We start from the raw sequence: 17,367 nt of genomic DNA, 5'->3' as shown, positions 1-17,367 counted from the left end.
ACTACCGTACTTCATGCCCCCAGTTCTCCTAATATTCTAGGTTTGGTGGGGATTGGTCCATTCATAATTTATGGAATCTAGGAGGAGTCTAGTATTTATTATGATGATGAGTCACAATAAATTGTAGGTAGTTGTACATGTATTTTAAATCTGAGGCAATAACAAGTAAGTGCATAGGCAAAAATGGAGTCACATAACTTGGATACCTGATTTGTGTGTCATTATCTTCTTGCCTGTTTCTTGTGCTTTGGCTGAATGAGTGGTCCTGTCCCTACTACAGTCTCTTATCAAAGAGAATTTGAAACTGCTGGCTGATAGCAGAAACTTTCTGGGTGTCAGACATCAATCCCCCTAAATAAATCCAGAGTTCTTTGTGCTTTGCTGCTACCATAGAGATTGTCAGGACCCCTCAATCTGTGTGTTTTTAATATATTTGGGTTTTTAAAAATGCTATGGAATCTGTAGTGTACAGACCAGTTGCTAAAACCACCTCTGAACCCTTCCTCCCTTAATTCTTTCACGCCCCATTGTTCCACCCTTTCCTTTCAATTACTCAACCTTTGCACATGCGCAACATCTCATTCTCAATACTGATGGGGAGGCATGTTGCTGCCTTGTTAGTAATGTGTTTTTTAATTTTTAAAAAATGCAACTTATAAATGGTGTCCTCCAAACAAACCAGATGGCTAGACACATACTTCACAAGGAAAGGAAAGCTCTTTAAAATCAGTTCCAAAATTCAAACAGGTTATTTTTCTCCTTCCTTTGAGTGGTATCCGATGGTGCATTTCCACAATTGGAAGGAATCATTCCTTTTGCAGAAGCATCTTTGATATAGTGGAGAACTCCACTGGCAAGAAGAGAAGAGGGAATTATCCTTATAAGTCTGTGGATTTAAGCATTCAGGGGGAAAGGGCATTCTATCCTACAAAAAATGGGGAGGAAATAGTCCTCTAGATCAAACTGTTCCCTGAATGGAAGGACACCATGGAATTCAACCCTGTATTTATAGTGTATAGGCAGTATTTCCTACCTTCTCTCCTATTTCTGCTATCTCTGAATTCCTTTTTATCCTAATTATTTTAGAAATTCTGGCCATGAGGCTCATTCTTGCCCATCAATATCTACGGCTAATTTGAAGTGCAGGTTATTACTTCTAAGTTTTATTTTAAAATTATAAAGTAAGAGTGGAATCTAGTGCTCTGTGAGTGGATTTCCAATTGCACACAGAAGCATTGGATACAACCCTGAATTTATAAAGGCCAAGTGTTGTGGGTTTCTTTTCTCTAAATACCAGACCATAGGCATATTCAATTATTCGTCTGGTAATGCCAACTTACAGGACAGAGCCAAGTTTTTATAAAACATGCTTATCATTTAACGTGATTTATTTGCCTTGTGTTTAGACTATTGCATGGTGAAGTTTATTTTGTGCATATACTTTTATTTTACTAATATATTATGAGCCATATTTCAATGACCCCTGTACATTTTTCATGCTGTCTTAATCCCAATGGCCTCTGTGCATGTAAGTAACCTGTCAAGTGACAATGCCTCTTTATTTGCTTCTTACGGTTTCCTTTCAATAACTCCTTTGCTTTATTAGCTAGAAGTGTAGAAGTGTTTAAAAGTTCAGTCTGTAAATGTGTCCATGTACTCCTAAATTTGTGTTTAAAAAGTCATTTCTTCATTTCTGTTGGAAACCCTGAAATTATTAGTGGTCATGATTATTTACCAGAATGTTTTATTCTGTTTGTTTTGTAGTTAAGGAACTGTGTTCTGTTTTCACTAAGGGTGGTTCTACTCTTAGCAAATATAGCAAGGGCCTGAAAAATACTACCGGGTGACCATTTTTGTTCTTATTAGCATGATATATTATTTTGGGGAGCTGGAGTGAAGTTTTTCAGAAGGGAAAATTTTTTAGGACTTAATATTCCTAGTTACTGACTTAGGTGGGATATTGTAGAACAAGCTCTTTGATTTTAATAACCTGAGGATATAACTGACACACATTCTTGGTACATGGCAATATAAGTTCTTGAGATATGTTTAGGGATAGCTCTGAATAAATGTTAAAAATGTAAATATTAATACCCTATCAAAAAATACCTGGAATTTGCCTGGAAATGTTTTTGAAACTAAAATGTTTCGCTTGCTGAAGTAGATATTGGCTTTTAATTCATCAAGTGTTTATGCCCCACCTTTTGATCTCAAGGGACACCTCTGCCACCGTAGCAGCTATATGGTGTGTGGGGTTTATTTTAAAAAAAAAAAAAAACAACTGAAAGCTTTCTGACATTCTTGACATAATATTTCTGTATCTGGAGATAGATTTGGTCCAAACGTAGCCTTCCACAAATGAGAGGGGACCCTCAGCTGGCCAAAATGGGCTGAGATCCAGTGGAGACTTCCCTTGGAAGAAGGGGAGGGGGGAATTGTCATTCATTTCCCCACTCCCTCTGCAACCCTCCTCGCCCCTCCTCATGCTCTTCCGAGGCTTCCCTGGTCCTCCAGAGCAGCTTGTTGGGAGGAAGGCAGAGAATGGGAAAACTGACAAATGACAAAAATAATTTCCTCTAGCAGGAGAGTACTATGGACAGAATTACACCTGCAGTTAGTCCGGATCCGCCCACTGACTGTCCTGTCCTGGAAATACATCTTTCCAGCTTTTCGGGGACATATGACTGAAAAAATGTTTGGATATTCTGGTTCTGAATCTAAATTTAAAACGGTACTCTAATAAATTGATTAAAGTTAAGCCATGCATACTGTTAGGTCCTCTTTTTTCCCCAAAATCATAGAATAGACAATGTTTAATAGAATGGCTTCTTCACTATTAACATCATCATAATTTAGTTATTCAAATATATCCTTACAATTGGCCTAAATCCTTCAACTGACAATTGTTTTCTACAGAAATTATTAAAACACCAGAAACCTGTCATTATTGGCCACAAGTAAGGACAGGGTTGTTAATATGATTTGCAATTGACAGTGGTTTGAGATCACATTGCAGTAAACATAAGGAAAATTGAGAACCTTTACTAGAGTCATATTTTATTAAATGCTTGAATTATGGTGGTGCCTTTATAGTGTGCTGTGAAGCCATCCTCTGTCATCAGAGCTTTACTCACTGTCTGAAATTTAGAGAGCATGTTAATATAAAATTAGCACTTCTGTGTGAAGAGAACTCTACTTACAATTAATCTGATAAATGTCTATGGAAGAGTAAGTAAAACAATAAAACCAAACAATTTAATGCATTTCCATAGTTTTAATAAAATCTAAATCTTTATTGTCTGTGTAAGTAGATGTTCTCATATTTGTATTCATCTGTCTACAAACTTTATTGCTCACTTTCAGGAATCCCAGAATTTTCCAGAAGCACTAATTTTTTGTAACGTGCATAGTGCATGATCTCAAATTCTTAAGCATGCAATTTGAAATATGATCTTAATATTGAAGCAAAATTAGTTTGTTTAATAAATTGAAAGAAGGAAATGGTTGGTTAAAATATTGGTTTAGCTTATAAATTTGACATTTGTGGGTAGTAGATTTGCTATACATTTTCACCTTATTTCTGGCTTTTGTTTTCTGTTTCAGTGTTTGATCAATTAGATCTTGTCACGTATGAAGAAGTAGTAAAATTGCCAGCATTCAAAAGGAAAACACTAGTCTTACTAGGTAAGTTCGAGTATCATTTTTGTTCTACAATTGAAATTTAAACAACATAATTTTGAATCTCTGTGATAATATTAAATTTCCTTTCCTGTAGGAGCACATGGTGTTGGGAGACGACATATAAAAAATACACTAATCACAAAACATCCAGACAGATTTGCATACCCTATTCCACGTAAGTAACTGTGTTATGAGGCAGATAGCTGCATATTAACTACTTATTATGATATACCTAATTTGATACTTTCCAACAATTGTAATTTGATTAAAAGTTAAAGATGGTGGTGGTTTTCAGAGTTCCTCTACCAACTCCATCCATCAAGTCCCTTGCCACCTGCTTCACTTTGTGCATTCTGTAAACCATGTATGGAATATGGCCTGAATTTACTGTACACTGGAAGCAATCCCCAGGCTGTTTGCTGTCCTGCAGTCAGAGGTTGACCATAACTAATGCACAACTTTTATGTTAGGAACCGCCCTGCGATCTACAGATGAAAGGCTGTATACAGATTTAATTAATTAATAATATGCATTGTTGTGCAATAAGCAGAGCGCAAATACATTGCAAGAGACAACTGCAGGAGAAGGTGCTGCATGAAGAACACACCTGATAGTTAAGAAGGCAATTTCTCTTTCTCTCTACACCCAGTAGAGATTATTGATCAAACCAGCATGAGAGGAACTGCCTCCTGGAAACACTTCCAGCTTTTTTGTGTGCCCTTTCAATCACAAGGCTGAAAATAAATTTTCTATTCTTTTCCTGACCCCAAAACCCTTGGTTGTGTTTTTGGGAAGTTATTTCAATACAGACATTTCAACTTTTCCTTTCTCTGCACCCTAACCCCAAACTCAGAGTAGCAACTTGAGCCACGTACACCAATGATCTGAAGTAGTAGAAAGCAGCTTCTGCTGTCTGTCCCAATATTTTCTACTCTGTCAGCTGCTCTCCAGGATCTCAGGAAGGAATTTTTCACATCTACTACTACTGGAGATTGTCGACAACTATCTTCTGTGTGCAAAATTATTTAATTTATTCATTCATTGCCCTTCTGCCCAAGCACCCAGGGTGGTTTACAGTTTAAAAGGCCTACAACAAATGATACAGTATGTAAAGTTGGCATGGGGGGTGGGAAGACTGCTTGACCTCATGTTCTCTGTGCCTCACCCTCTTCTTCCTCCTCACGGGTGTTTTGTGTCTGGGCCCTGGGTGCTCCACCTAGAGCAAGCCCTGAGGTTGTCTTTGCCCTCTTTTTCCTCATAGGGTAGATGGTGTCTATTGGCTCTGTGAGTGAGGGGGGACACCCCAGCTAGAGCGGGCCCTGACAACAAGCAATGGGCACTGCAGAATTGTAATGGGGATTATAGCATTATGTAGTTTCAAGTGAAACTTCTTTCATATACCCCTTCCAGCTGATTGTGGAAGAGGAATACCTCAACAGCGCCAAAGAACCCTAGTGCAGAAGCAAAATACTTTCCCTCATAAATTCACACTGTTTTGTGATCTGTCATGGCAAATTTAGTCAATTTTTCCTATTCCCTTCCACCTCCAGCCCTAGCATGACTCCCTGGCTGTCCGCTTCTCACAGTACAAATGTGGAACTTTCACCCAGCCACATTTACAATAGATACAGCTATGGATAACTAGAACATTAACTCACCTATACATTTTCTGAGGTATTGAGATATTATGAACTGGGGGTAGTAAAAATATGGGGCTGCTATACGCATAATAAAACCATTTTTAAAAAATTATTCTAAAGAATTGCTTTCAGAAATGTTTTCTTCAGTGTTCTGCAATTTAAAAAGCATCATTCTTGTTTTCCATAGCATGACAAAACAATGTAAAAATACTGAAATAATTAGTGGTAGTCTTTGCAAATACAAATATATGAAGGTGAAAAATAATGTTGTCGTTTAGTCATGTCTGACCCTTCGTGACCCCATGGACCAGAGCACGCCAGGCACTCCTGTCTTCCACTGCCTCCCGCAGTTTGGTCAGACTCATGTTAGTTGCTTCGAGAAAAATAATAGTCCACCATATTTACTTATGAATGTCTTTGGCATCAGAATATATGGACGGTCTATAATCCTTTGGAGCAAATTTTGAGGGCATGCAAGGATCTGCTGCAAAGGGGTTGAGGGGAAGTTAAAGTCCTCTTACATGAGCAGAAGTCTGCTCCACTTGCTCATGGACAGCATTGGCAACCATCCTGTATGTATGTCTGTATTATAGATTGGGTGTGAAACATGGGGAGTGAACAAACGGCTAGTTTCAGTGTTCTGACTCTTGTAATTACAGATACAACCAGACCACCAAAGAAAGATGAAGAGAATGGAAAGAATTATTACTTCGTATCACATGACCAAATGATGCAGGACATTTCAAACAATGAATATTTGGAATACGGTAGCCATGAAGATGCAATGTACGGGACAAAACTGGAAACAATACGGAAGATCCACGAACAGGGATTAATTGCAATACTTGACGTAGAACCTCAGGTAGATATAGAAGTGACTAACTCATTGTATTACAAATATATAACACGATTTTATTTTTTGCGCTAAATTAACACATTTGATATGTTAATGAGCTTTTCTTCATATATGGACTTGATTGTTAAATTGTTGGTATATATGAAAAACATATGACATTTTCCCACAAAATGAAACAAAGCTAACTATGTATCCTTTTTATGAACATTTCGGTCTCTTGCAAAAAGAAATACGAAACAAAAAGTCCATCTGCAGTGTGTTTTACATCACAGGTGGGCCACTAAAGTTTGTGAAAATATTTTCCAAGGGTGCCCCTAATTATTTAGGTAATCAGTCCAGTACACTGTCTTGTTAGTGGGGTGTAGCCACCTCAGCAACAAGGATGTTCCATACCCGTTTAGAATGTGACACATAGACAAACCTTATTGTCTGTGAAATCATTGCCTTTGCAACATGATCCCTGATCAGCTGGGATCATTCAGGGAAGAGAACCTGGGGAATATAAAATGCCGCTGAATCAGCAATAGAGGGATAAACAAGCTGTGAACAGCAGTGGGAAAGGGTGCAGCTAAGGGGCTTGTGGGGGAACATTTCCTCACGGGGCTCTTGAAAAGACTTCATACATAGCCCAAAGTGTTTCTTGCTATTTTTCAAGCACTAGTAAAAACAGTTGCGGAGGGAAACAGTATTTTAAACTGCAGGTTGTCTTATGGACAGTAGGAATTGTGCACATGGGTTCTCTCATTTGTATAAATTGCAATGATATCAGCTCGAGTACTGGTTTGCAAAATCTTCAACATCAAACACCAAATACCTACAACTGTTGCGACCTGGTAGTCATTAGCAGTTACACATACCTGCTATTCCTGGTTACCTAGTAGCAAATGAAAGCCCCTTCACCTACTTCTCTGCACATCACAGAGAAATCAAAGGTGGTAAAGATCTCTTACCCTCTTGCAGTCACTCTCCTCAGTTCTCTAGCCTGCTTCCAAGTGTCACCAATGCCTGATACGAACAGAAAGTCAGAGGACAGGTGGGGTCAGTGGGAACCACAAATAGTGTCTGCCTGCCAAGCCCAGATAAAATTGGGGGCCCTTGTATTATATTTAATTCATTTTTTACATTCAGTAGTACCATTGACAGAAACGAGTTCTAACAATGCATAGACATTTCAGGCATTGCAAGGTTGGAAACACTTATCAGCTTACAATTTGGCTTCCAAAAGGATCCAGAATCATGCTTTGTCTTCAAATGTATTACAATGTATGCCATGCTCCTCCTCCTAAAATATTCTTTCCTTAGGCCCTGAAGGTCCTGAGGACTGCAGAGTTTGCTCCTTTTGTTGTTTTTATCGCTGCACCTACAATTACCCCAGGCATTAATGAGGTAAGACTTTTGCAGTGAAATCACATTTGTAGAGTACTTAAGAATAGGCACAAACGGAAGCTTCATCCCTATTTGACAGAATTTAATGTGATAGATAATAGTGATGAATGAAATCTTGATGAAGAAATCTTATATTCATTATTGTTTCTCTGTACTGTAATGGAAGTTTAAGACTTTGTCCATTCATTCATTTTCCTTTCAAATCATCATTTGCATAAATATCCCTTTTTCTTTACCTGCTTTACCTTGTTTTAAAACCTACCTTAAAAGCACATATTTCTAAGGACATGTCTGTACCACTCATTTCTGCACAGTCGTTCACTGAAAATGCATGAGAGGATGATGGAAGTCTGCCTCTCTGTTTTATGTCACTGATTGTCGCTAAATAGAAGTTCACATCAAGTTTCTTTACACACAGCTAGAGAATAACCTTTTTGTGGGAGTCATACAGCTAAGGCAGAGGCTTGTAAAAACTGCAGGGGCCCCTAGATTTAGTTTGGACAATGTCTTGTGATGTGAAGACATTATCAGAGCTTCTTTTCCTTTTAATCTTTAAAACAATTTAGCATACTTACATTTATTGGGAAAGTAGGAGTTTGTTTTTTACTTCGTCCAAGCCCAGCTGCTTAAAACTTCCATATAGATCTATTTTATTCATTTCATTTTGTATCAAGTGTCAATAGTTGGTGTCTAGGTGTAATTGTATATATTTTGGTATTGCATTTTATAAAAAGCAAAATGCTGAACTCGTGATTCCAAGATGGAGCAAGCACCTGTACACTGAAATTGTATGACAGAATTGACAGAAATTGAAATGAAAATAAGTGTAAGATGTGGTGATGTCACAGACATATCCTCCTACATGACTGCCCTTGTTTTGTTTATTTTTCTTGAATTATCATTTTTACTTTTCTTCTCATTTTCTTGCACTTGTACTAATTTTATCTAGCTGCCAAAATGGTGCAGAAAGTTGCCTGTAAGTACCAGCTTAGGAACCAATAATATATAATCCTTATTATTTTAAGTTGCACGGTGGAAAGGTGCCAGACACGGACAGGAACAGGAATTGCATTTCAGTAATGATGCCACAGACCAGTGAATGCACAGGTTACAATCCATGCAGGAGTCTCAGTAACAGTGTGTGAAGGAAATATTTCATTTTCCCAAATATAAAATTATAGTACTTCTATTCAGTGCTTCTTTTCTAGAAAAAAAAGGGTGACAGTTTTTACCATGATTCTCTTCCTCCCTTCTCTCTCTCTCTCTCTCTCTCTCTCTCTCTCTCTCACACACACACACACACTCCTGTCCCCCCCTCCATTAATTAAAGGCCCACTTTGTGTGCCCCTCTCACTTTTCCAACCTCTCCCTCAACCTTGTCCCTTCTGCTCTTCACACCTACCCAACATCCCACCCTCCCTTTCTCCTTCCTTCCCCTCCTCCCAGCCACCAGCCACACCATCCACACTCACTTCTATGGCTTGCCCCAGCCCCAGAATGGAGGGCGATGGAGCCTTGTCCGCCTTCTCTCCCTCCCACCCCGTACACATGCAAAGAGTGAGGGGAGACAAAAGGGAAGTGGTGCTCACTCGCTCAGCCGCTTGCAGCACTGCAAGGCAGCAGCATAGGAGCATGTCCAGGGCAGAAGAGGGGGAATGATGCAACCTGTTGACTGAGAGCACAACTCCAGCCCCAAACAAGGACCTCCTTTTCCTCACTGCCGCTGCCTCAGCCTCCTGCTTTTCGCAATCCCCCTTTTAGCCTTGCTTGCTTGCTTGCTCTCCCCACCCTCCATATACCTTATCGCAAGATTGGGGGGGTGCCAGTACTGCATACTGTTGAGTACTGCCAGGAAAAAAGCACTGCCTCTGTTGATAGGAAAATGTTATATCCCTGAAGCCAAAATGCAGCTTCTTGGTAGATACTTAGACTAATGGGGAACAACTGCGCTTTCTTTGCCTTACAACATGCACCCCCAACCTTCAGCCCTCCAGATGTTTGGGACTACACTTCCCATCATCCCTGACCACTGGTCCTGTTAGCTAGGGATCATGGGAGTTGTAGGCCAAAATATCTGGAGGGCCGCAGGTTGAAGGTGCCTGCCTTACACCATGATCATTTTAAGGCCCATAGTATCACCAGGGTGTGGCTATAACATACCTGGCTTTTGAATCCATTGGCTCTGAATCTTAGTACTTTTCTGCTTCACCTCCCTTTCCTGATACGAGCCTGTTCAGGAGGAATGTGGTACAACTGGAAATGACGAGTGCTCAGAGTAAAGCCTCACACAATTTTCTCAGCATGTGTGTCAATCTGTGAATGTTTCCCGTGGTGGCAGTTTCATATAGGCCAAAGTAATGAAGAGGGGGCAATATATCTGTGGATTAGTTGATACCACAGGTCTCATGTTGCTAATGCACAATACCCATACTAGAAGCTCTTTGTGTGCATAGGCTGCTCCTATTGGAAGGAGCAGAGTTGTCCCTATGAAGGCAACACCAGCATTTATAGGTTTAGAGCGCATGTGGGATACATACGGCTCTCTGGTTGTCGGTCATGCTGGCTGAGGTTGATGGGAGTTGAAAATCCAACATCTGAAAGACCACAGGTTCCCCACACTTTTGCAAATCTTTTAAATTAAAAGTGTGCACATCAGAAAAGCTTAATATGATCCTATAATGGTTTCCCAACTTCCCTGTTCTCTAATACACTTTAGTAGTTCATATGTACCAGAGAGCATACAATGTATTCCTTTTAGTCAACACCATCTACCAATTTGTTGTGAGTAAAGGAACTTCCAGTTTGTGTGAATTAAGCGATTTCACAAGGGCCGCCCCATCATTTAAATAAGGAGGCGACTAACATGGGGCCCTCCAGACATTTCAGGACTACAGCTCCCATCATCCCTGACCCTTGGCCATGCTAGCTGTGACTGATGGGAGTTGGAATCCAATAACATCTGCAAGGCCACAGGTTAGCTCCACCCCCAATTTAGAAAGAGACAACAGAATCATGCTCATGTTCCTTTATGTGTGCAGATCTGCTTCTTTCACTGAAATGAATTAGATTGCTCATGTGCCTTAATCAAATCAATGCATAACAGAAGACAAATAGGTTGTATGTGGTGTGTTGTCCTTAATGACATAGCCCTCCATACCCCTTGGTCCTTGTTTATGCTGATCCTTTTTTCTCATTTTCATTCCTTGTCCATTTAAGTCTCCCTGAAAGTAGATAAGTGTATGGTTGTGTTGTGAGAAACCTAAGACTATGGCAAACTGTATAACAAATTAAGTGGAATTTGGCGTTTATTAAGGTACTAAATCACTGACAAATTCTTAGGTAAGAGTTTCATTTGGTAGTCTCTTCTGTATAAGTAACACATGCAAGATATAATGGCAAGAAAATAATACATGTGTTTCACCACCCCTTTTCCCCCATCACTGTGCAGGATGAATCTCTTCAGCGCTTGCAAAAGGAATCTGAAATCTTACAGAGAACATATGCACACTACTTTGATCTTACAATTATCAACAATGAAATTGATGAAACAATCAGGCATCTGGAGGAAGCCATTGAGCTTGTTTGTACAGCCTCGCAATGGGTTCCCGTCTCCTGGGTGTATTAATCTTATCACCGGAAGAATTTTATCATTACTGGGAACCACCTCATACATGGAAGAACCTCTTTGTTATTGACCTTGTGTCAACAGGTCTTGGCCCCTAGAGACTACCTAGATGTAGTGTGACCTAAATTTATAATTATCGTCATGTCCTTATAGATAGGAGGAGAAAATGCTAATTTAAAGAGACAGTATCTTTTTTAATCAGTTCTCCTAAACTTTATTAAAATGTATCTTTAAATATATGTATTATTCAATCCTTTGGAATGTTATATTTTTGGAAATCATAGCTTTTAATTTCAAAGGCCCCTAAAACTGCACAAAATAGATGCTGCTTTCTATAATCTATTTTAATAATAATATGATCTGTTACTTAACTTGGGGTTGGAACACTACATTCTTTTTAGAGTCTGATTTTGTGAATTGGAATACCTTGCTTTCCTTTATTTATTTGAAATTATTAGCCCAATCATAACAAGATCAATTCTTAAATTCTAATGGCCTTCCTTTGCTTTTTTATTTTTAGAATAGTATTTTGAAGTACTTTCATGTAATATCCGAATAATGTGATACTGTCTCTTTGAAGAACTCTGTAAAACTTATAGAGATTTGAAGTTGGGTCTTGACTCTTAATGCATGTGGACAGTCGCAAGCGTTCATGCTGTTGGTGTATCTGTGTTGAAAAAAAAACTGTAATCTACAGCAAAGTACATTCCGTTCATGGGGGGAAAGTACCCAAGGGAATAAAATTAAGTACTATGACTAAGTTGTAAAACCTATGCACATCCCTTGCATTTTGGGCAACTTTATAAACAAAAATCCTAATTTTTATTAATAATCATGTAGTGAAATGTGTTTGTAATTTTGTCTCAATTTAATTTGTTGTAAAGGTGGGAGGGGGAAAAAATTACTGGTTTCACCATTTCAGATCTGTGTTGTCTGAGAGTATTAACGTTTTAATTACGTTTAAGCAAAGAAATGCTGATTTTTAATATGTATGTAATTGTTTTGAAAATGCACACATTTTAAGAGAAAATACTGTGCAATGAAGAAACCAGTTTAGGCATTGCGATGAACTAACAATTCCAAAAGACTCATCTGCCGCAGCCCTGTAAATTCCTTTCAACGGTAAATGACTCTACATTCTGACCAATTTTTTATTTTAAATATACTTCCTTTTATGTGTTCAACAATTAAATGCCTTGGGTCATTCATTTCATCACAGGATTCTTCAGGTGCTTCGAAAGCCAGTCAACACCTTTGTAGATGTTTAGGGTGGAGAGGGATTATCGCCATCTTTGTGTTGATTGGCATACGTGGTTTGACTGCGAGACTTGAAGACTTGTGGCTCACTTAGCAAATAAGGGTTGCTTCATACAGTCACATTTTTAGCATGTGCGCATATTATACATGCTAAAAACAATATACCGGAAAAAATATGCGTAATAAAACAAACATGTGGTGCACAGGTACAAATCTCCGGGAGCTTCCAATTGGCCACGTCCTCCTGCAGTGCATACTGAATGGGGAAGCGTTTGTTCTTGACAATGTGTGAAGCAGTCCTAAATTTTATATGCAGAGCCTTAATAAGCAAATATTTTCCATGTATTCATCTCAGGGTTGTTGCTATTTTCTGATTTATCTGACCTTCCTTCAGCAAAGGGTAACGTCTGTTCCCTGTCCTAGAAGAGGGAGACTGAGCATTTCCCATCCCAGTTTGATGTCTTTGTGAACTTAAATCACCATTTATCGCCAGTATTGATGTACCTTGGACTGATTGTTTTACATTTTTATTATTTAATATGGATTTTTTGCTTTTGTTATTAAATTCCAGTATGTTTTTGAAAAGTGTTATCCTCAACGTTAAAATGCAAAAAAAATTATTTACTCATAGATAGCTTCACCTCCTTGAGAACCATTCAGAATTCAACATATGTTAACAATATAAAAGACTAAAGATTTTTAAAGGGCCTAAGAAGAGTTAATGCACTTTGAGAAGACTGCAAGCGAGAGCAAAGAGAGCCATTTCCTTTGGCATATAAGTCTTTGCACTTGGGTATTTATGTACAGAGGGTGATGCCCAACATTAGTCCTCCTCAGAGTATACCCATTGAAATCAATGAGTTGAATCCAGCTCTGCACACAGAGTTCTACTTGTGCAACAGGACTTCTCCTGCCTCACTTTTCCTCACATGTGCCAAAGAACTACTCTGCATACCTTTTATAGCAGATTTTGAGGGTATGCGGGTGAGAAGTCCCATTGCACAACCCAATAAACTTAAATACATTGATCTCAGTGGACAACCATAATTTAGCTGGATAGCACCCAAAAAAGTTTATCAATTGCCTTTGTCTCATTGCATAGCCCATGACACCTTCAGAAATTCGGAATGCAAGCTAGTTTTGAATTTCTGAACCTGGCACAATGTATGTTTAATGAGAGAAAGAGATCCCTTTTTCTAACCCCTTCTCCGGGCTTTGATTATTCAACTATAAACATAACCATTTAATTTGCATTTGTTATTATACTACATGGTTTTCCTGACTTTATGACATCATGCCTTGCATCACAGGGCTGGCAAAAAAAATGAAGCAATATACAGCTGTTTCTTTACCATCAACATTATTCTTAAGGAATTGAGTGTACTATTATAATCCAGTGCTGTGGAAATGGAATCACTGAGCTGATTCAATAAGCTTTTAATCTCCCAGCATTCTAACATCTGCATTAGTGACTTATTCTCTCTGGATTTTTTCTGCTCTTGTGTGTTAAACGTTTCATTCTTTAGCTAAATATTCAGCAGCAAATTATGGGGATTTAGTAGCCAGTGCCACTATCAAAAACATTTGTGCTAGTAGCATATTTATTAGCAGTATCCGTGTACACTTGTGATGCAAGTTCATCTTCCATGACAACAGCAAAACTCTAGTTCATTTTAATGCAGCTAAGTAGCACCCATGGTTTGTAGTATTGTGCTTCTCAGTTGAGATTCCTGCATTGCAGGGGGTTGGACTGGATGGCCTTCAGGGTCCCTTCTGACTGCAATTATATGATTCTGTGATCACCATGATTGTACCCTTGGTGGGTGGCTCCTGCACTGCCAACACCCATTAACAATGCCGCCACCTCCCACACCATCCAAAATGGTGGAGTATGGAATGGTTCGGTCCCCCATCTTGATTCAAAATAGCAGCCAACCTTTTCCAAACAAAGACCAAAATCTGCACCTCCATCTTAAGAACCGCCATGTCGAATTGGAATAGCAGAATCATCAAAGACATCCCCATTGTCCCAGTTTGTTGCACCAAATTGAGCAACAATCTCTTGTGACATCTCCAGATAGGCAGAGTTTGGAATGGTTCAGTCTGCTGTTTGGATTCAAAACTTTGTCCAATGGTATCCAAGCAGACCAAAACCTGCTCCTCACTCTTGGGAACCAACACACCAAACTGGGTACAGCTTGGAACCATCACACCAAACTGGGCGACACAACACCATACTGAGCAACAGCGCCTTCAGAGGCATCAAAATGCAGAACTCTGCATCCAAAACAGAGTTACTAGGAAGAAGGATTGGCTGCTATACCACTGTGAACATTGTAGCTCTGTGGGGGTAATAAGGGTCTTCTAATAACTCATCACCTTAACAAACTACAGTTCCCAGGATTCTTCACGTGGAAGTCGTGACTGCTTAAAGAGGTATGATGCCACTTTAAATATATTGTGCAGATGATGTCTCAAGAGTGAAAACCAGGAGTGCGTTTTTCTGTGAACTTGAGCAGGTGCTTGGAAGCATCTTGCTCAGTTTGAAGAATATGCTGTTCTCCCCACCCCAGCCACTCATTTGCACTTGGCTCCATTTGGTAAATTTCAGAGTTCTGGGTTTTTTGTTTGTTTGTTTTTTAAAGGTAGAAAATGCAAGCCTGAAACCTGCCCACCCTGATTTACCGGATGTGCCTAAAAGACACCACAAGACAACTTCCATGGTACTGAACAGTAGCCTCCCATGACTACTCTGGAAACAGCCCTGGAGGTCAGAATGGAACCACTAAAGTATGGTGCCCCCAAACTACCCCTTCTTAAAAATAATATTAGAGAACAATGAAGGAGCCTCTCTCTATGCATCTATCCAAAAGGCATTATAAACAGAGGCTTTGTTTTCTGTTGGAATAAGAAACCTTACCATTATTAATATTTAAATAATATTGAAATGGGTCTCAAGGAAAAAAGAGAGCATCTGTCCAGAGAATTAGCACTTCTATGAAGAAATTAGCATGGTGAGTTACTGCATTGTTTTGTAATATTCTGATATCTACTAGCTTTCATTTTAATCGATATTCTGAAATGGGGGTAAATCAACGCATAGATGTTACTTTGGGGGGATCCAAGGGGAGCGGGGATATGCCAGATACTAAAGTGAATTAGGCCAGTTATCTTCGAATGTTTACCTGGGTGTCATGTTTATTCAGCAATGTCAACCCCTTGTGCTCATCCTGCGGAAATGCCTTCATGTTTTTTTCACTGAAAAATATGCCAGAATGCTTTATGTGAATAGTACTCTGTTTATGAAAGGATTAGCAGAAAATGAAATGGAAAGATAATTGTTTTCAAGGAGTGCATGTAGCCATGACATATTCCCGCGGGGATCTATAATTAAATCTTCCAGGTTTGTTGTTGTTTAAAATTGAATAGCAGTCACAAGGAGGAAGTTTGGATCAGGACTCTGGTATCAGGGTGGTAGATAACCTTCTCTCCCAGTGCCACCTTCTGATTTAAATAGTTTCTCCAGCAGCTATTTGCCCCACAATGTAGAACCAACAAGTGTCATGCAGCTATTTTTTACTGTAAATACAATTAGCATCTGCAGTGGCAAATTTCAGGAGGAGAACAGTACACAATGGAAAAGTTAACCCACCCTAGTGGTCCAGTGGTGGTCCAAATTGGCCCTTTCCTCCTTAGCTGCTGTTCAGATTTTTAAATAGTGGGAGCGAAGTGGTAGGAAAGGCTTAAATTATTAGGAAAGGTGTTGGAAATGAAATTTCTAGCATCATAATGCTTTGTTATTCTAACGGTGTGGCTGTATTTGGAATGCAGTGGTGCCCCGCAAGACGAATGCCTCGCAAAATGAAAAACGCGCAAGACGAAAGGGTTTTCCGGTTTTTGCGTCGCTTCGCTATGGGCTTGCTTCGCAAGACGCGAGTTCTTGCGAGTTTTTTTCCTTTTTCTTAAAGCCATTAATAGCCGCTAAGCCGCTAATAGCCGTGCTTCGCAAGACAAAAAAACCTCAAGACGAAGAGACTCACGGAACAGATTAATTTTGTCTTGCAAGGCACCACTATACTGTGAACGGGTGCTCCATTTCAAAAAGGAGATCATACCTTTGGAAAAGGTACCCCAAAGTGCTACCCAAATTATTGTGTTTGGAGCACCCACTGTATGAGGAAAGTTTTTCAGGATTTATTTTTTTTTAGTTCAGAAAAAAGCTATGGAGTTGCATTGGGATTTTTTGACAATAATGAATGGAACTGAGAGGAGTGTAGATAGAAATTTAGAGTTCAGGGTCATCCAATTAAATTGATGAGCACTATATTCAGGGCTACTTTTTTGCACAAATTGTTCAAACTTGTGAAGAAGAAAATATACTGAGGATAGCTCATGATCAAATTCAATTCATAAAAAACCTTTCAGCTTAGCATGTTCTGCTAAGGGCTTTCCATGTTCACTGCAGCTCCAAAATGCCAGGAGAGCTCATTTGCCCTAACCCCATGGCTGATGCTTGAGAACAAATTCACATATCATTACAATGCAGTTCAATCATTACCCACGAAGTCCAAAACCTCAGTCTTTCCTGTGCCAGGAAACTCAGTGAATCTTAAAAAGCCTCTCTACTCTCCCACTGACTCTGGCTAACCTGCAGTAAGCAGGGAGTTCACCTAGGTGACATTCGAACACATTTCCAACTCCTTATCATTCTGTGCGAATGGGATTTGTTGCCAGTTGGGTACTTGCTATGCAAAATAATACCTTCAGCTGTATAGACTCCGTATGTGTATTCCAGTGAACAAACAAAACTAAGATAGCTCAGTTGGTAGCGCATAAGACTCTTAATCTCAGAGCATGGGCATGGGCGTAGCTGCCCCCCCCCCCACAGATCAAGTAAAACAAAGTTGTTTTTGTTGTTGCTG

At 39.3% G+C, this 17,367-nt stretch overlaps 1 protein-coding gene across 23 annotated transcripts in view; it reads left to right on the top strand.

Annotated features, from left to right (window-relative positions):
• Positions 1 to 13,030, top strand: part of CASK (calcium/calmodulin dependent serine protein kinase) — a 121,794-nt gene extending 108,764 nt beyond the window's left edge. For 18 of the 23 annotated variants that reach the window (XM_083734692.1, XM_083734679.1, XM_083734675.1 and 15 more), the window contains 5 exons: positions 3,604 to 3,684; positions 3,776 to 3,856; positions 5,981 to 6,183; positions 7,480 to 7,563; positions 11,012 to 13,030. In XM_083734692.1, the coding sequence (XP_083590818.1) occupies positions 3,604 to 3,684; positions 3,776 to 3,856; positions 5,981 to 6,183; positions 7,480 to 7,563; positions 11,012 to 11,188 (626 nt within the window). In that variant the 3' untranslated portion in view covers positions 11,189 to 13,030. Of the gene's footprint in view, positions 1 to 3,603; positions 3,685 to 3,775; positions 3,857 to 5,980; positions 6,184 to 7,479; positions 8,000 to 8,042 lie in introns of all 23 variants that reach the window. The other 5 variants (XM_083734678.1, XM_083734691.1, XM_083734686.1 and 2 more) reach the window with 3 other exon arrangements.
• Positions 13,031 to 17,367: the final 4,337 nt, after the last annotated feature.

Source organism: Podarcis gaigeae (genome assembly GCF_964106915.1).
Source record: "Podarcis gaigeae genome assembly, chromosome: 4".
NCBI classification, from domain to species: Eukaryota; Metazoa; Chordata; class Lepidosauria; order Squamata; family Lacertidae; genus Podarcis; species Podarcis gaigeae.
This window is presented reverse-complemented; position numbering and strand designations above follow the sequence as displayed.